The 19,061-nt window shown below is 52.2% G+C and overlaps 1 protein-coding gene across 2 annotated transcripts in view; it reads right to left on the bottom strand.

Moving 5' to 3' along the window:
- The window catches only part of GNAL (G protein subunit alpha L), a gene marked incomplete at its 5' end in the record, with an annotated part of 122,309 nt that overhangs the window by 66,881 nt on the left and 36,367 nt on the right, over nt 1-19,061 (bottom strand). Inside the window, 4 exons of one of the 2 annotated variants that reach the window (XM_081263283.1) lie at nt 13,562-13,681; nt 13,830-13,884; nt 14,821-14,893; nt 15,170-15,311. In XM_081263283.1, the coding sequence (XP_081119409.1) occupies nt 13,562-13,681; nt 13,830-13,884; nt 14,821-14,893; nt 15,170-15,311 (390 nt within the window). Of the gene's footprint in view, nt 1-13,561; nt 13,682-13,829; nt 13,885-14,820; nt 14,894-15,169; nt 15,312-19,061 lie in introns of those variants that run through there. The other variant, XM_081263282.1, reaches the window with a different exon arrangement.

Below are 19,061 nucleotides of genomic sequence, written 5' to 3'. Positions count from 1 at the left end.
TAGGGTCCTACCTCACGGAGGACACTGTTCCTCTAGGGAGGAGCAGCATTGAGCCACAGATGGATGAATGTGGACGTGTTCTGAGTGTGCCTCCAGGTCAGCACCCCCCTGGTGGCCACATAGGAATTCTCAGGTTGTCCACACGAGAGCCCAGCTCCACTGCTAGCTGAAAGGCTGGGAGCCTTGCTGAGCCACCATACTGCTGTGGGTGGAGAGGTGGGGCTGAAGGTGTCCAAGAAGCCACTGCGCCGGCCCCTTGGACCTCTGCAAAGGGACAGTGCTGGGCCAACCATTGGGCCCAGAGGAAGTACCTGACATAGAAAGCCTGGGCAGACCTAGCCAACCCCAGAGCATCATGGGAAGCCATCGGATGGAGGGGCTTCCAGCACTCTCAGGAGGGCCAGCGGGACAGTTGAAAGAAACCTTTTTATGGGAGCACAGAGCTGGTCTGAGCTTCCTGTAACCCTCTTGTGTTATGCGCACTGGGTTTTATTTATTCTACTATAATATTCAGGCCACATTCATGCTGTAAGAATCTCCAATGCAGCAAGGGCCAACATGTCCAGATGAATTGCCTGAAAATTCAGTCCAGAGAGGCCTCCTCCTGGGAGAGTTCTCCCATGACCTTCCTGTGGGGCTGGACTCTCTTGAAATCCTTCCTGAGAGGCAGGGTTTCTGAGGAGGAGCCTTGGGTGTGTCCTGACTCACACCTGGCGCTGCCCTGGCTATGCCTCCAAGGCTGCCCCTGGTCACCCGCTTGGCTCCAGTGCTGGCCTGGCCTTCCCTGGGACAGGCTGCTCCCTCGGGGCCAAGCCCATGCTCCTCTCACCCCCTCGGGACAGTGTGTCGTCATTATTCATTCAAACCCCGTGTGTCCTGCTGGAGTTGCTGTGGGCACGCATGATGCAGCCATCTGGCACTTCTGCCGCCGCCATGCTCACAGGATGACACTCCTCACATGTAAGTTTTAACAGGAGACGTAAGAAACACTGGTGGAAATCGTCACAGGCTCAGTTCAGATCTACTGTCCCAGTCGAGGGTGCCAGTGGGTGCCAACTTGGTTTCTGGGGAAGTCGATTGGAAACCATAAAGAGACGACAGCCTGGGGCTGGTAAAACAATCCATGGGGAGTTTGAAGCAGAGCACTCCGAGGTGGAAAGTCATTCCGTAAAGTGGCCCCACATTCAGACAGTGAGGGACAGAGAGGCCTGAGGGAGGACGGGGGCCACTGGTGGGCTCCAGAGAAGGCCTCTGTTGGTGCTGCCACACCTTGGCCAGCAGGCACAAACACAACCTGACCGCAACGTCACAAAACCCTGAATGTGGTTTTCGATAAAAATGAAAACTCAAGTGACAGTTTTCATTTGTCTACAAACATACCAGTTAAATTCTTCTCATTAGAGACTGCACAGACGGCTCTAGAAACAGTTAAACTATGGCTGCTAAAGCTCCTGCCATTCTCATCTGGTGGTGGGAGAGTGGGAAATCAAGAGGAGATGTGTATTTCCTGTTTTTGGGTTTAGAGCCAACACTAAATGTTTTTGCTATGAAGAGATCTTTCATTCTTTTTAGACATTCTTGAAGAACAGTCACGGAGCTGGCTGTTGTGTCTGGGTAATATTTTCAAAGCAATGTTCAAAATGTAGGTAATGCTTTGTGCATGATTCAGGCCCATGTGTACGTGTGTGCACATGTGGGCATGTGTGTTACAAGTGTGCATGTGAATAAGTGGCAAGAATGAGCAAGATTAGGGAAGGTTCATTTTACCTCAGTGGGGACGAGGAAGTTCAAAAGGAAAATATGTGAAGGAAGGGGTGTCCATCTCTTCTTGCTCTAAATTTGCAGGCTTTATAAAATGAAGACATCTATAATGCAATCGGTCTTTAACACCAGTGGTGATGAGCGTGCACAGTAAGTGGACGGCCACAGTGAACTGGCCACCAGGACTTCTCTGCTCTTGTGAGTGCTGTAGAAGGAGCATGTGGACTCAGCTTGTCTAGGGTCCCAGCAGAGTTAACAGTCCCCACAGACGGGAGCCCTGAGGCTGGTGGTGGACATGCCTTCCTGACCGGGCAGCCCCGGCCTCCTAGGGTTTCCTTCTTGCTTTGCAGTCGGCAGCCACACCCCAAACCTACAAGGTGCCATATTTAAAAACAGGAAGAAAGTCCCTCACCTTTGGCAGTCCTGGCCCCTCTCTGTCTCTGCCCCCAACGCCCACCTTGGGCCCGGGCAGAGGCGGCGTCTTTCCTCCACAACCTTGAGTGAGACTGTCCCTCAGCCAGGAAGTCCCACTGCCTCAAGTGCTGCCGCGTGAGCTCGTCTGCTCCAGGGCCCTGATCTGCACGCTGACGTCCGCGCTGAGTCTTGCTCCTTTATCTGTGCTATAAGTGAGGTATCACACACGCTTGTCTCTCCATCAGGCCAGAGCTTCCGGAGCCGCGAGGGGTACGGTGGCCTCCTCTGTGAGACCCATGTCCTGAGTGCTGACGGAGCATGAGCGGGTGGCCCATACTTGGTTTCAGCACCCACTTACTGAGCACAACTGTATGCCAAATGCCACGCCAAGCAAGGGGAAGGTGGGTCCTGTCCCTGATTAGGGTGCACTAAGTGACAAACCCAATGTGACTAACCACACCACGAGCTTCAAGAATGAAAGGGCAGGCACCGAAAAATAAATATTTCCAATTATGCCACACAAATCTGCTTTCTAAATAAGCCCAGCCTTGGCAAATGGAGAGACTTAAAAAGCAGGCAACTAACCTGTTCTGAGTTATCACTCGGCATTGACTGACTAGTTACCAGGTGGTCGAGATTGTCGTTCTGGCCTCGGGCAGATCAACATGTGGATAAGGACAACCACATGCTTGCAGACTGCGGTTCTGGGAATCCGAGTTGATCAGGAAGAGGGAGAAAAGCAGCAGGCAGGGCAGAGGGGTGTGTAGCACCGGGGACTGAGCCCAGGGCTGGCACATGCCAGGCCAGTGCTGACCACTGAGCCGCACCCCAGCCCTTCTTATTTTAGTTTGAGACAGAGTCTCGCTAAGTAGCTGAGGCTGGCCTTGAGATGCTCCTGCCTCAGCCTCCTGAGTCCTGGGTTCTACAGGTGTGGCCACTGCGCCCAGCCAGGTTTGAGGAGGTGAGAGAAGACCTGGTAGGAAGGAGGGGAGAGTGCAGGGGCACAGAGGGGCAGGTGTGGACAGGAAGGAAGCCAGGGGTTCTTGGGCAGAAGTTTCAAACTGGGCTGAGACAGAAATAGACACAGGTGGGCAGAAGACTCTAGATGAAGAGCTTCTGCCTGAACGGCAGCTCCTGGGAGGAGGACCCCTGCAAGGACCTGAGCAAGTAGGAGACATGTCCCAAGACCTGCCGGCCACTGTCCAGGGCCAGTGGCCACCACACGGGACCCAGAGGTCAGCTGCTCCCAATGTCCTTCTGCTAACCGTGGGGTTCCTCTGGGGGAGGAAGCCCGCAGCTGGACACCTCAGAACAGGGACACGGGGGTGCCCAGTTGGATCTTCCCGCGTTTCCAGGACCACGTGTTCTGGCATCTGTCTCAGGCCCCACAGTCCCATACGACTCACTGTAAGGTTAGATTTTATGTAAAAAAACATGGCAATTCCGTACAGATATTTCTCCACTAATGAGGTTAACTGTGATTACAGTTCATAATAGATGATCTTCATTAGAAGATAAAAATACGTAAAGGGCTCCTGGGTTCCTTCCCCAGCACCTCACACAAAAAGTTGTGTGTGTGTGCATGTGCATGTGCATGCATGTCTGTGTGTATGTGTGTACATGTGCATGTGTCTGTGTGTTGGTATGTGTGTGCATGTGTGTGCGCGTGTGTCTGTGTTGATGTGTCTGTATGTGTGCACGTGTGTTTGTGTGTCAGCATGTGTGTGCATGTGTGCATGTGTCATGGTATGTGTGTATGTGTGTGTGTGCATGTGTCTGTGTGTCCATATGTGTGCATGTGTGTGCATGCGTGTATGTGTTGTGTGTATGTGTGTGCACGTGTGTGCGTGTGTGTTGTTATGTGTATATGCATGCATGTGTGTACATGTGTGTGTATGTGTGTCGGCATGTGTGTGCATGTGTGTCTGTGTCAGGATGTGTGTGCATCGGTGTGTGTACATGTGTATGTGTGTATGTGCATGTATGTGTGTCTCTGTGTTAGTATGTGCATACACATGTGTGTGTCAGGGTGTGTGTGCATATGTGTGCATGTGTGTGTCTGTGTTAGTGTATGTGTTTGCGTGTGTGAGTGCACATGTGTGTGCATGCATGTGTGTTTATGTGTCAGTGTGTGTGTCTGTGTGTGTGCGTGTGTCTGTCGGTGTGCATGTGTGTGTATGCATGTATGTGTGTGTGTGTGTGTGTGTGAAGAAGATGGCTGGGGTGCTCTAACTGCTGTTGTGCCAAACTCTCAGCTGCTGCATGTCTCACCGGCTGCCTCAGGTGAGGACCTGGGGGTGGGCAGCAGGAGAGACCCTCTTTGTTCCATCCTCTTTCCTGTTTTTGGCTTTTATGCCCACACTGATATTTCCTATTCCAACACATACAGACATGATTTTAAAATGGAAATTCCTTCTGTGGGGAGGACGTTATGTGAAAGCTGATTGAATTGCATGTACATGGCATAGCAAGTGACAGGAATTATTTTAAGAGGTGAAGAGACCCCATGCCTTCATGGAGGGCGTCCTCGGGACAGCTGGAGCCCTGTGCAGACCTTCCAGGGCTCCCCAGCCCCTCAACACCTCTGCGCTCTTGTGCCACCCAGGCTGACTCACGTTGCCTGCTTCCTGCCCCTTCTGCCATTTCCCAAGAGACAGCTCGACAGTTCAAAATATTTTCTCTCAGAGTTACATAAGGCCAGCAATGACAGGGACAAAAGGCACTCATGCTAAAATATCTTCCTGTCCTGTTCCACGAACAGCAGGTGTCCTTAGAGGCGAAGGCAAGTCTCATTACTGGTTCCAGGCCCGTAAACCCGGGGAGCCTGGGTACAACGTCACACTCTCCTAGGACTGGACGCCTCAGAGCTCTCTCGTCCCAGGGATTGCAAGAGTACTGCCTTGGTTACTCTAACTTCAAATGGACCTCTGTAAGCACGAGCCCTTTAGATAAAATCCACAAGGCTCAGCTCCTGGCATCATGGTGGGACACTGCCAGCTTCAGTTGGGTCTCCTCGGCACATAAGAAAGCAGCAGCCTGGGCCCTCTGCCTCACGTCCCCTGCAGGATTCACAGAAGGAGGACCAGAGGGCAAAAGCGTCCCCTCTACGTGTTCAATGTGGTTCAGATTCACTAGTGTGCTAAAACCAGCACATGAGCGCTGGGGTAAGAACAGGGCATTTATTTTGTCCCCAAAGACATTCCTACATTTACTTAGGAATGACCCTGGGATCAGGGGCCCCTTGCAGGGACGACCCCACCTCAGCTCCGTGTGCAGAGTTAATTTCACAGCTACACTGAGAAGGAATGGAGATCCCTCAAGTGTCCTTCTTGCCAAACACAAAACCCAACCTGGTCACCAGAAAACATCAGGAGCCCTCAGCCAGGGCTCTGACCAGGACCTGCCACATCCCGGTCAGGACAGGAAGAGGTGGAGATGGGAGGTCCTGCTCCATCCTGGACGGGATTACTGGCAAGATAACAGCCGGTAGCTGATAATTACTGATAGCTGAGCTGTGGTTACACAAGCGGATGACCTTGTTCTGGGGACACACGCTGCCATGGGGGGGAAGGGGGGTGTGCGCCACCTCTCAGGTGTCTGTGGGAATGTGCCTTAGAGCAGAGAGTGAGGAAGCACCCGCTCACCCGGGGAAGCAAGGACAGACGGGAGTTTGCTGGACTATGTTTTCTACATTTTGGAAGTCATTTCAAAATTATTGTAAAATAAAAAGAGTTTATCAGGAAGACCCCTAATGACAGTATTTTAAAAAATGAACTTTTAAAAAAGCATCTTACGGAGCTCTAATACGCTTGACACATCTAACTTCAATATTCTGCTATAAGAGTTCCTTATTAGCATACAGGATATGCAAAGTAAGAAAGATAATGACGATAACAATGCTCCTGGGGTCCCCCCCAGCATTCCTCATGGCCCTGTGGCCTGGAGACAGGGCTCCAGCAGAGGAGATGCCCGATCCCCACTGAGACCAGCTCCATCATGCCGTCCCTCCGCAGCCTTGCTGTGAATACAGAAGAGACTGTCCCATAGGCAACCCCCTGACTGATAGGGTCTCTGCACCTGTGAGGAGGAGGGGCCCAGCCCCTGCCACATTACACAGCCCCATCCAACCTGCTGTCCAGGTGTGAGTGCCTGTCTGAGCTGCTGCCTGCAGGTCGCCAAGCTGTCCCCTACCTCTGGTGCCCGTGCTTGTCTCTGCCCACCTTCGCACCTGACCCTTGTCCCTGCAGGTGCTCCCGCTCAGCACGAGCCAGCTGGTGGGGTCCTCATGTGCTCCCAGAGGCTCGCTCTGAGCACAGCATCACGGGACGGCACCACCTCCTTGTCAAGCCTGAATCCCCTCCAGCCTGAGAAAAGTGCTGCTCCTTATGAGCCTCCCTGTGCTTGGCGAAGGATCGGGCTCAGTCCATGCCACCCCCGGTACAGATCCCTTCACACCTGGCATCCGTAGTCAGAGCCCAGGGACCTCAAGACCAGCCCTCAGAAGACCACTGCTTACAGAGTCTCCTGGGAACTCACACTCCATCCTGGCCCAGGCCAGGGCCCTCCACGGACATCCCGGGAAACCAGCAGATGTTCCCAAGTCCTACCTCCTGGTTCCCATCCTCAGCCGGGACATCACACGACAAGGACCCCATTCCCAGTCTCCTCAACACACACCAGTTTCAGTTTCAAAGTGTGACTTCTAGAATTCTCTATGGACTCAACATGGCCTGAATCTGACAGGCAGTCGGCCCTTCTAGCAAATTCCAGGAGAGAGAGGCTATCAGAGGTGCAGATTAGAGAAAGCAGCTCTAGCTTAGAGAAATGGCTCATTTAAAAGGATCTTTTTGGGGACTTTTAAAAAACCAATGGAGACACCTAGGATATTCAGAATATCTCATTTACAAAAATTCCAAATGCTGACTACCTTCCTGAGGAAAGGCCTGTCGCTTGAAAGCTGGTCTTTATTTTAGTGTTAACTCCCCTTGGCGGTCAATTCCAGACACCTCTCACCTTTCTCTCTTCAGGTAGCACAAAGCACTTTGGGGTGAGCACCCGGTTGGATTAGCTAAGCACTTGTTAGAACCCGAAGCAAAGCTGGGCAGACCCTGTAGCCCCAGAACAAGGTGAAAGGTAGACGAGGCCCAGCAGAGCCAGCACAGGTCCAGTGCGCTGTGGGAACCTAGGGCCCATCACAGAACCAGGCAGGCCCCAGGTGGGAACCAAGGACGAATAAGTCGGTTTAAGAAAGTCTGACTGAAAGCAAGGCAGAGAAGTGGGTGGGGGTCCCTGGGACACTCTAGTGACAGACCAGACAGGAATCGAGGTCCAGGCACATCATTCAGTGGGGGTGTCTGGAGGACTCTCACACAGAAACCTGACCTCTGAAGGGAGGCAAAGGTTAGGATTCCAAGCATGGGGCCAGTGCTGTCCCCAGGGCCACCTCCCCAGGATGCTGTAAGGTGGTAGGGACAGTGCTGGTCTGTGGCAGGGGCTCAGAGGGCTCTGCCTGCGATCCAGAGGGGATGGGACGGGGACTGGGTGGGTGTTTAGACCACCAGGATCTCAGGACGCACGAGATGGGAGGAGCTCAGGAGGTTTGGGGCTGAGCTGAATTGAGAGGAGAACACAGGGCCCCTGACCTTCGGTGGGCTGGCTCGCTGTGGCCTTGGGCAGATGGCTGGGCTGCACCCAGCTGCCTGCCGCCCATGCTCCTTCTCAGGCAGAGCAGGCAGCTCATGTGGAAGCTGCCGCTCCCGGGGACCAGCCACCGCCCCAGATCATCACCCCTGACAGCCACGTGTGGTCGGCCTTGTGATCACTGCTGCTGAACCATGCAGAGCAGACAAGCAGCGAGCAACCCGCCCAGGTCATGGCAAGAACGGGGCAGGGCTGGACTCAGAGGGCAGCCGGGCTGGCTCTCGAGTCTCCCCTCCAGACCTGGCCGCCATCCTGCCAGAGATCCCAGAGGGATGTCCTTACAACACCTGTCCCCCTCCTGCACCTGACCGGCCCCGCCCCAGCCTCGGGCCCACACAGGCAGCCCAGTCCCTTCCACCCCATGGCTCCTGCTGGTCGGGCCTCCAGAGGAGCCACCCTCACTTCTAGCCACACTGAGCACATCTAAGACGACACCTATTCTTCGCGCCATACGTGAAACTCCTCATGCATTTCAGCTCCCTGTGGAAAGCAGCCCCAGGCTTCCCTGCCTGGGACCCTGCTCTGTGGCTTCTTCTCTGTCTGTCCTGCTCCCGGGACTGGGGAAAGATCCCGGACCTCACGCACACCAGTGCTCTACCCCTGAGCCGCACACTCCCGGTTCCCAGGGCCAGAAGAGGGTGGCTGTCTGGATGTGGATTTCAACATCATTTTGAATTTTAGTGTGGGCCTCATTTGCCTCCTCTAGTCAGCCCACCTGGCATATCATGCCCACAGGTCCTCAGTGAGCAACAGGCCTTTGGTGACATTTTCAGCGTACCCAGACATGAGATGCAAATTCCAGTGCCAGCTGAGGGTGGGGGTGGGGGCCTGGTCCCCAGCTGTTCTTGGGGAGCTGACACCGACAGCCTGCATCTCCCAGCAGTGCCAGGCTGAGTGGGGAGGGCCTGGGAGGAAGGTCCAGGGGAGCACCACTGGAGGACAGTGCTGGGGACCTGGGCTCCCACGGAGGCACGCACTCTTACCGGATTTACACAGTGGCTTCAAATTGGCTGATTGACACAGACAAACAGAAACAGCAAGGAAAGCCCCTAAGCTGGATGACCGCTGTGTGTTCAAGAAATTCTACACTCACTCGCCACCGAGGCAGAGCACACGGGCGGGCGTAGCTAAGAGGTCATGCCCCCAGAGACGGTAGAGCTGAGACCCACATTGGCCAGCCTGGTTCCCCAGACCTTGCTCCAGTCCCTGGGGGGTCCTCTGCCTCTACTTTAACTGAGCACTCACACATTAGCCCAGCTGAGCACCACTGATGAGCTAGCTCTCTGGATTTTTAACTTAGGAGCCATCCGGTGGTAATGATGGGTCATCGACTGCCAGGCAGAACTACATTTTGTGGGGGGCAATACTAGAACTGAACCCAGAGTCGCTTCTCCAATGAGCCACGTCCCCAGCTCCACTTCCCTTTTATTTTTTATTTTGAGACAGGGTTTCACTAAGTTGCTAGGACTTTGTAAAGTTGCTGAGGCTGGCCTTAAACTTGTGATTCTCCTGCCTCAGCCTCCCCAGCCACTGGGATGACAGGCGTGCGCCACAAGGTGAGACCGCTTTTGAATTTCTTATTAAGACTCATTTATTCTCTTCCCCTTGAAAATTTAATGAAACATAATTTTAAAAAAGCTAATACAATATCACATTTGAAGAAGAAAAAATTAACAAAGAAGCACTTCAGTTTATCTCAGCAGTGATTTTGCTTAGTTCCACACCAAAGGCTTTTTGGGGACTTGGAGCAACTATGACATTTTCCTATTAATAATCGACCCATTGATCTTCGATCTCTTGTGATAGTCACTACAGCCTATTCATCTCCTCTCCCTCCCTGTGGATATGAATCAGGTGGGATCCAAAACTGGGTTGCAAAGACCTGGGGCCAGCCAGGGAAGGGGTCTTGGGGAGAGTCAGTGCCCAGCCAGGGTGATCTCAAGTCTGGACACAATGATGGGGAAAACACTATCCCAGGCAACGGGGGCTGGATGAGTCGCCTTGGACCAGCACCTTCCCTTTCCCTTTGGATTTACATGCTGCAAAGCGCTTTTTCATTTATTTTATTTGAAATTCAAATCCAACACATTGTGCTGGGCTTGTCCCCAGAATTCCACAGTATCCAGCAGTGAGCCTCTTGCTGGCTTCGAGGACAGCTGGATCGTTTGCTTCTCATGTCTGCAAGAACTCCCTGTTTACACTGTTGGCTGGTGAAGGGAATAACTGTGCCCTGGGGCTTGAGGTCAAAAGGGCTCAACTGTCATCGTCCACTGAGCTCAAACAAAACCACAAATGGCAGGCGGGTTGGCTCTGGATGGTTCCCACACGAGACGGTCCTAAGTCGCCAGTTTGCTTTAGCAAACTCTGTGCCACCAAATCTGAACCCTCACCTGGCCTGCGCCTGCTGCTCTGCGCTCCCTCCTGTCCAGTGGCAGGTAGTCTGTCCTTCTGCCCTGTCAACAGCCATTCTCCGCCTGTACTGCCACTTTCTCCTGCTTCACCAGACAATTCAGGCCATGTGCATTCAGCTGCTTCTAGATTTTTCATCTCAAGAGAAGCCCTCCCTGGCCTCTGCCGCCCTTGAACTTGCTGCCCTGCTTCTCAGTTTCCCGTCACAGGAGGACCTTTGGAAAGCCTGTCTGCCCTGCGGCTCCAGGGTCCCAGGCGGCACCCTCTCCTTGACACTTGCCAGCCCAGGGCAAGGGCACTGGGGACCTCAAGCTGCCAAAGCCATGATACCCCAAGGCCCAGTTGAGCCCTCAGCCCTGCATTGGCCCAGCTGCTGTCCCTCGACCCCTGGCTCTCTCTGGCCACCTCACCAGAACATCGCTGGTCTGAAGGCCCTCAGCCTCCTCCACCCTGGGCTCCACCCACAAACCAGGCTTTCCACCCCATCCGCAGGACAGGTGTGAACAGCGTCTCCAACCCACCAGGAGAATTCGCGGCACCTCCTCACACCCGCCTCCGCCCACCCTCTTTCTACCATCTACGGGAAATTCAGGCCAAACCCCTGGCTTTGTTGATTTCTCCATCTCCCTCCCAAACCACGTCCAAACATCAGCCAGTTTGAGTGGCTCCATTTCCACAGTGAATCCTAACTCGGGCCATTTCTCTGGGTGTCCATGGTCACCAGCTCCCACCAAGTCACCCCATCACCTGGCATCTGGAATGCTACCTCAGCCTCTAAGTGGCCACCAGAGCATGCCTCCTCCCAGCCCCCTCCCCCATGGCCAGCATGATCTGGACCAAACACAGTGGCCTCCTGAAGCCCACTGCCCAGCACGCGCTCAGCACCTGACCCAGGAGGCCAAGACCCGGCCTCTAGCTCTACCCTGCCTATGGCGGTCCTGGCTTTTAGGCAAGGCCACATTTTCCTTCCTTCCCTCACCCATGAAGTTTCAGAGTTCAAGTGAATTCAAAGAAAAGGCAGTAGAACAAAGGGGAACCCACCTGTATTTCTAAATAAGTTATTCTTCTAATTTCTCCTGCTGAACTTGAAGAACTCAGAAATTTGATTTGTTCTGTTTGGGGGCCTGGGGATGGAACCCAGGGATTACGCATGCTAGGCACGAGCTCTATTACTGAGCTACGGGCCCAGTCCCCAAAATTGATTTTTGGTAATAGAGTACATTTGGCTCAAAAGTTATTTTACTGGGGTTGGAGATGTGGTTCAAGAGGGAGCCCCCTTGCCAGGCATGGGAGGCCCTGGGTTTGTCCCAGCACTGCTAGAACCAGAGGTGAGAACCTAGAAACTTATGATCCAATAAAATAAGTAGTGTGACTATTTCCAGGCACTCTGGGAAAAATGGATACATGTCCCTGGAAATCGTGTGCATGCATCATAAAATAAAAATAACATTTTCAGAAGGAACACTATATATTTGATATTAACTTCCTTATTTGTGTAAGTCTAAGTTGTAAATAAAACATACTCTCATTTGACGGGAGTAGACAGACGGAAGAATGTCAGCATTACAACGGGACTGGAGTCACCCTGGAGAAGAGCATCATCTCTAAAAGAGGATTACATTACATTTGTCTCTGCTACTGCCCAGTTCTCTTTTATTTTTCTGAGAGTTAATTATGGTTTCTGACCACCAATTTTAAGTAACCTTAAAAAACAAATGTGAAAGTACACGCATTCAAAGGAAATGGTTCCTCAAGTTTTGTATATTTTTATTTAAACTAAATATAATTTAACTTAGAGACCACGTTCATGAATCAAATGGACTCCTTGGATAATACCGACAGTTTCTGAATAGATTGAATAAAGGCTCCCTTCTCTGTGAGTGCGTCATGAGGAGAAAATGGTGTGGAACTGATTGATGCATCTTGACCTATTGACACGTGGAGAGATGACTTTCTTTACTGAGCATGGAACATCACTCCGGGTAGACACAGCAGAACTGATGTCCACGTTCACATGTGGTCTGAAAATGTCTACGGGACACCACTGCTGCTTCCAAACTAGACCCCACCGTTTTGAGTGATTTCTCCAACATGCAAAATGCCACAGAGACCTAGGAGGACACCATCACGCTCTGGCTGGTACAAGGGGGCTCCTGGTGTGGCTGACGTGTGGCCCTGGCCTCTCTGGCCCTGCCTTCCCTTCAACCCTTCTCTGCCATCCAAGTAAAGACAATTTTAGAGGACCAGTGTGCCCCTGTGCCAGGTGCCCAGTCCCTTCCTCTGCCTGGGTGCCACCCCAAACTTCTTTTCAAAAATTCTGGTGGTGTCACAGGCTCAGTTGGGGTGCTTGTCAGAAGCAAAATATCACAATAGAAGATGCAAATAAGAATGTAGTTGTTATTCCTCATACCAATACACAGCGTGCGGACAACAGACAGGGTGGACGGAGCATCTCCACTCACAAACTGGTGTCTACACAAGCTGTCCTTGAAGATAGGATTCCGAGAATGAAGGCTGTCTCCAAACCACCAAGCCAGGCCACAAAAATGCTAAAGTACTTTCACTGATCTCTCTCTCTCTCTCTCTCTCTCTCTCTCTCTCTCTCTCACACACACACACACACACACACATACACAGGCTCTTTTGGTGCAACTGTAGCAAAAAAATGGCTTTCTGAGGAACTGAATATTTTTCCTTTAAAATCTGCTTCATGGAATTTCCAACTGGCAATATATTTAAGAAATGCTAATCCACCAAACAAGAGGCCACTAATACTGAAAACTCCCCTCTACACAAACCAACTGCCAAGCAGTGATGAGGAAGGCAGCCTTCGGAGGGTTTAACAGGATGCAGCACACCTGTGCACGCGCTCTCCCTGGTGTGGGGGAGTCGGACGGTCCCCTCTGAGAGTCCGAAGGACTCCGCCCTTTCTGTTACTCCAGGGAGATGATTGCTTACCATCAGTATTCTTCTCTACCAATGTAATCTCTGCTGTTGAGATCTGGGATGCTGCTTAATTGTTCATTTTAAAGAATACAGGAAAAAAGCTCTACCAAGATTTCCTAAAGGCATGCGGTCTTCCCATGAAATTCATGAAAACACTTGTGATGGTCCTACTCTTTAATACTTTTAACAAACACAAATATTTTCTTAAAGAGGAAATATTTATAGAGCTAGATTTTGAAGAGTTAATAATGAATGAGCATTAACACTGATTCTCAACAAGCCATCCTATTAAAAACAGTTATTGAAAATATTTCAAGAAGGATTTACTTACCTGAGAATATTCAAAGTCAGTGATAGGCGCTATGCTCTTGATATAATCTGATCGAAACTGGTTTTCGGGGTTGGCCAGTGGGACTGGAGGTATTATGGTACTCATTGCTGAGACGATCGTCTAACGTGGAATGAAGAAAGAAACAGAAAGAAACGTGACATGTGGGCCCCACGTGTGATAATCTCACACATGTAATCTCCACCTGTGTAGTTTTACAGCACAGACTACTTAATCTTTCTGGTAAACAAACATTAAGAATATTTCTTACCACAATAGCATCTTTGACATTTTTCCTGATGTCCAGAATTTTCTGTTTCTTCTCCCTATGTTGGAAGAAAGTTATTAATTTAATTCTCCCTCAGCACTGATTGGTATCCAATGAGTGGGATTTTACACCTCATGTAGCATTGGTAGAATTCGAGGTCAGAATTGACTCCCAGGACAAAGTTTTTACCAGGGAAAGGAAAACAACCCTTTTCTAATTTGTACTCTAAACAAACTTGAATGCCCCAGTCTTATAACTACAGCATGCAGATCACACAAAAACATGGCCACATTGTGATGAGCACTGCTTGTAAATGCAATGATTTGGCTACACTTAAATCTACCCATGGGTACAAACAGATGTGAGCAAGAGAGACTACAGAGAAAAGTATATCTTAAAATACCGCTGGATTCCTTATATGCACTCCACATAGGTGGAGTCAACTGACTAGATATAGAAAATACAGGGGAAAAGAACCACATCTGCACCCAACAGACTCCCCCGGTTATTATTTATTAAACAATTATTTATTTACATAACATGTACATCATATCAGGTATTATGAATCATCTAGAGGTGATTTCAAGTGTTTGAAAGGATGTGTGTGGGTTACATCAAACCCAGGCCATTTTATGTAACAACTCAGTCACCCCAGGACTTCTGGTATAGGCAGGTGTCCTGGAGGCAATCTCCCACCCTCCAAGGACCTGGAACCAGTGTATTGGTTGAGTGCTCAGAGCAGTGCCAATATTGCATGCACATCAATACCCCAAGAATACCTAATAGATCATATTTTGTTAAACAAGTTTTTTTTTTAAAAACTATGCACTGCCAGAAGAAAGATTTGCCTAAATTAAGCAGATTCAACAACAGAATTTCTATTCCCCCCCCACCCCGCCCCGCCAAAAGGACTCTGAATTGCTGGGAGAGCTGGGAGAGAAGTCAAAAAGTCTGCATGCAATTCGGTAGCAAAACTGAAACTGGGCTTTCTTACTCGGGATTAAATCCGTTCACGTGCAGGATCCTCATCTGTTTGACAATAGTGCTTTTCCCAGACTCTCCAGCCCCTAGGAACAACAAAAAGAATGCTGTCAACTGTACGCTCACCGCATGGCCACCCCTCTCCGCTAACCCTATTATTTTCCTGCCCCTACGTGGGGATTTTCGCGGACACGCCGGTTGCTGTGGAGGAGCTCGCGGCGGTCGGCGGCGTCGGGTCTCGGTCCCCTCCCGCTCCTGCCCGCCCCGCCCGGTGCTCGCCGCAATCCTGGACCGGAGCTCGGCCGTGCGCTCCGCGGGTGCCAGGCGCGCCGGGCGGAGCGGCCGCGAGCCTCCGACCTTACCCAGCAGCAGCAGGCGGTGGGTCGCTTTGTAGGCCAAGCGCTCTTTCTGCAACTGCTTCTCGATCTTTTTGTTGGCCTCACGTCGTTCCTTTTCATCGACGCCCTGGTCTTCTGCGGTCTTGCTGTTGCCCAGACAGCCCATGCCTGCCCGCTTGGGTGGACGTCAGGCACAGGTAGGAAGGCGCACCGAGAGCAAGAGGGAGGTGCAGGTAGTTGTGGATCCTGCGAAGGCGTCTTTTCTCCACGCTGCAGAAAGAGATGGTCTGGTCTCCTGGTGTTTTCCGATCGCAACGGGCGGTTCTTCTCCCTCCCTCTGCCTACCGCAAACTCCCAACCAGGAAGACGCAAGCAACACGCGCGGAGGAAAACGCTTTTTGAAGGGACTTAAGAATCTGCTGGATATGCACCGCACAACGCAGGGAGCCGGGGCGCGGGCGGCGGGCGGCGGGCTCTGCGGGAGACAGCCAGGGAGGCGCTGCGCCCTCGGTTCGCTCCAAGGCTCCGCGCCCGCGCTCAGCGCCTAGTCCGGTACCGCCCAGCGGCGACCTCCAGGGGCGGCGCGCTCGGCCGGTGCCGGGTCCCCGCTGGTGTGGTGGCCGAGCGCAAAGCAGAGGGACCGAGTACGTCACCAGGTCCCCGCTGGGCGACTGTGGCCACCTTCCGGCGCAACCTGCTCAGAGCCTGGGACACGCGCCCCCTCCCGGGTCTGCACTCCCGGTGGGGGACAGGGGAAGGGGCAAGGGAAGGATGTTGGTTCGGCGGGCAGCCGGGCGCTGACCCCAGGGCTCTAGGAGAGGGGCTGCAGTGTGGGTGGGGTCGGGAGCGGGAGGAAGGGCAGGACGCTTACACTGGCCCGCGTGGGTTCGGAGCCGCAGCCCGCTCCGCCGGCCGCGGCCGCCTGGCTGTCTCGCACCCCGCGCCCGAGAGTGCGTCTGGGCGCGCGCTCCCCGCCTTCCTTGGACGCCTCCCCGCTCCGGGCGGGCGCCGAGGCCTCGCTCAGGATCATGCATATTCTATCAGGGAGGAGGGTCTCGGAGCGCCAGTCACTCCGCCTTTGTTCCCTGCAGTTTCTAGACTGTTCCGCTCACCCACGCCGCCGCCTCCCTGCACGCTCCCTTTACCTCCAGCCCAGGTTTCTCCTCTGCAGTTGGGGACAGCTCTACTACTTCTCAGAAGGCACCGTGGCGTTGAATTCGGCATTGTGGCCGCAGAGCAGAGAGGGCACCTGTTGTCCTGCTGGGTGACTGAAGTCCAGGGCTCTCCATTCCTCCGCAAGGCGAGCAGCAAGGGGTCAGCAGCTTTGTTGAACTCAAGCGAGGCAGGAGGGCGAAAGCCACAAGGCGCGACTGGGCCAAAGTCTTGGACACCAGCATCCAGCCCTGAAGATCACTCTTCCGTGTGTGGACAGATTGCCTTGGGGCCATCGGGACCTGGGCACTGCTCACCAAATCCATGTCCTTGCTCAGATGTTTAAGCCCCTGCCGGCCCTGCCTTCCCAAACCCACACCATGTGCCCGCAGTTTCGCAAACTGGCCTCTGTCCTGAGGGAGAAGCCAGGCCTGCCAGTCCTTGCTCTTTCCACGTGGCTGGGATGGGCTTCTGTCCTCTGCACCCTCCAGCTCCCCCTCTCCTCAGCCTCTCTTCCCACACCCTGGTTTCCCTCAAGCAGGCAGACACAGTGAAGCTCTGTCCCATTATAGTCAAACAAAACCTCAGTCTGGCACCTGGTCAGTTCCACCAGCTTTCCTCCTGCACTGGGCCTCTGCCAGCATTTCCTGCTTCCTGGCCACTCTGGCTTTGGCCTGTGCCTTCCACCAAAAACATCCTCTTTAGTGGGCTTCCAGGACCTGGGCCTCTTCAGGGGAGCCAGCTCTGACTCCTCCTGGAGGCTCCTGCCTTTGGCTCCCCATGCTGCCCTTTGGCCTCTGCTCACCCCTGGTGGGGGACTTGAGCTCTGACTCCCTGAGCCAAGTTCCTGGGGCCTGGCTGCATCCTGTGGACTCCATATGCCCAGTTCTGAGGACATCGGCATCAGACCTGCAGCCTGGTGCACCCTGTCACTGTCCCTGAACTCACCGAGATCTTCAGGCATCTCCAGTTAGACTTACCCTGGACTGAGCCCCAAGTGTTGGATGGGCCCTCTCCCTCTGTGCTCTCTCTGGAATAAAGGACCAGGGGCATCATGCCGGACTCCTTTTTCTTTTTGCAAACTCCCAAAGGGACTGTGTCCCTTTGGACCTATGCCCTGAACTGGTGTCCTATCCTCTTCACTCATCTGCCTCCACTGAGATCTCAGCAGAATCCTGACCCTTTCTACCAGGGTCCTCCTGTCTGGCTGAGTCCAGTGCACCTGGCACAATGGTGTCACAGTGACAGTGCAAATCCAGCCACGCCACTGGGCCCACCATCTACAACCCACGGCATGGCCCTGCCAAACCTCTAGCTTCAGCTCTCATTTTTCCCCCTCCCACCCCACACTCCACAGTCCGGAGCAGGTGGTTCAATGTGCCAGCCACTCCCTCCTGGGGAATACCTGTGGCCCCTCTTCTCAGCCAGCTCCTATTTACGTCCATCCTTCGGTCCACCTGGGTGCCTCCCTCATGGCCAGGGTTAGGCACCCTCTTGCGCTCTCACTGGGCTCAGGTGATGGCTTGCTACTGCCCCCTCGAACCCCACTGGCTGTGACACTGCCAGCTGGGCTGGGTCTGCCCACCTGTACCTGCCTCCTCAGCGACAGAGTCATGGGTGCTCTCTGGGTCCTTGTTCAGTGGAATGACGAGTTCGCCAAAGCCAGAGATAGCTCCTGGTCAAAGTGCGGATTCTTGCTAAAGGAATCTCATGATCACACTTTAAATTTGTAAAATAGTTCTCCATTGTATCACTATATGGGAAATAATACTTTAAAAATGAAAAAATAACTCTTCTTTTAAAAATTTTTATTGGTTGATTACAATCACACATAACAGTGGGTTTTGCGGTTACACATCTGTACATGATACAGTATAACCCTATCCTCTGGCCCACCTCATCCCTGATGCCTTCCCTTTGTCTCCCCCCCCCCCACCCCGTCAGCTTCCTCTGCTCCACTGATCTTCTTGTTATTATCATGGGCTTCCCTTCCTCCTTTTCTTCCCTTCCTCCTTTTCTTTAGCTTCCACATATGAGAGAAAATGTACGACCTGGACTTTCCAAGTCTGGCTTTTTCCTCTTAACTTGATGGTCTCAAGCCCCATCCATTTTCTTACAAATGACATAATTTCATTTTTCTTTATGGCTGAATAAAACTCCATTGTGCATATAAACCCTGCATTTTCTTTATCCATTCATCCGTTGATGGACACCTGGGCTGTTTCCATAGCATGTTGATAACCCTTCTTGACATACGTAGACACAAATGCACAGTGTCACACTCCATCCTGAGCTAGGCTAAAGTTCTAGTTTGTGAACCAAGAGTACTTAGCATGGGTGCCACACCTGTGAGTGTGATAGCATGTCCTGCAGGTGATAGCATGGTATGCCACACCTGTGAGTGAGCTAGCATGTCTGTACAGGTGATAATGTGGCTAATGGGGTGGGCAGTCAGAAGCTGAGAAAATATACATAAAAAATATAGTGTGGGGTGAGGAGTTTGTAAAAGTATGGGTTCTTTTTTAATGACAAGATTTCTATGTGTTGTTAGAGAAAGGGAAACAAAAAATTCTGTGAAAACTTACAAAGGGATAATTCAGTTAGAACTCAGAAGCCACTGTTTTAAAACAAACTGATATTCAGTTACCCTGAGAATATAACAATAGGTTTTGATGTGTTCACATTTAGAAATTAAGGTTAAAGACAACAATGTTTGGTATTTAAGAAGGAGTAGATAAGGAGATTCGATGAAACACACACTCTA

Source organism: Spermophilus citellus (assembly GCF_964194105.1).
Source record: "Spermophilus citellus genome assembly, chromosome: 12".
NCBI classification, from domain to species: Eukaryota; Metazoa; Chordata; class Mammalia; order Rodentia; family Sciuridae; genus Spermophilus; species Spermophilus citellus.
The sequence above is the reverse complement of the archived record's forward strand: the minus strand, read 5'-3'. Positions and strand labels throughout refer to the sequence as shown.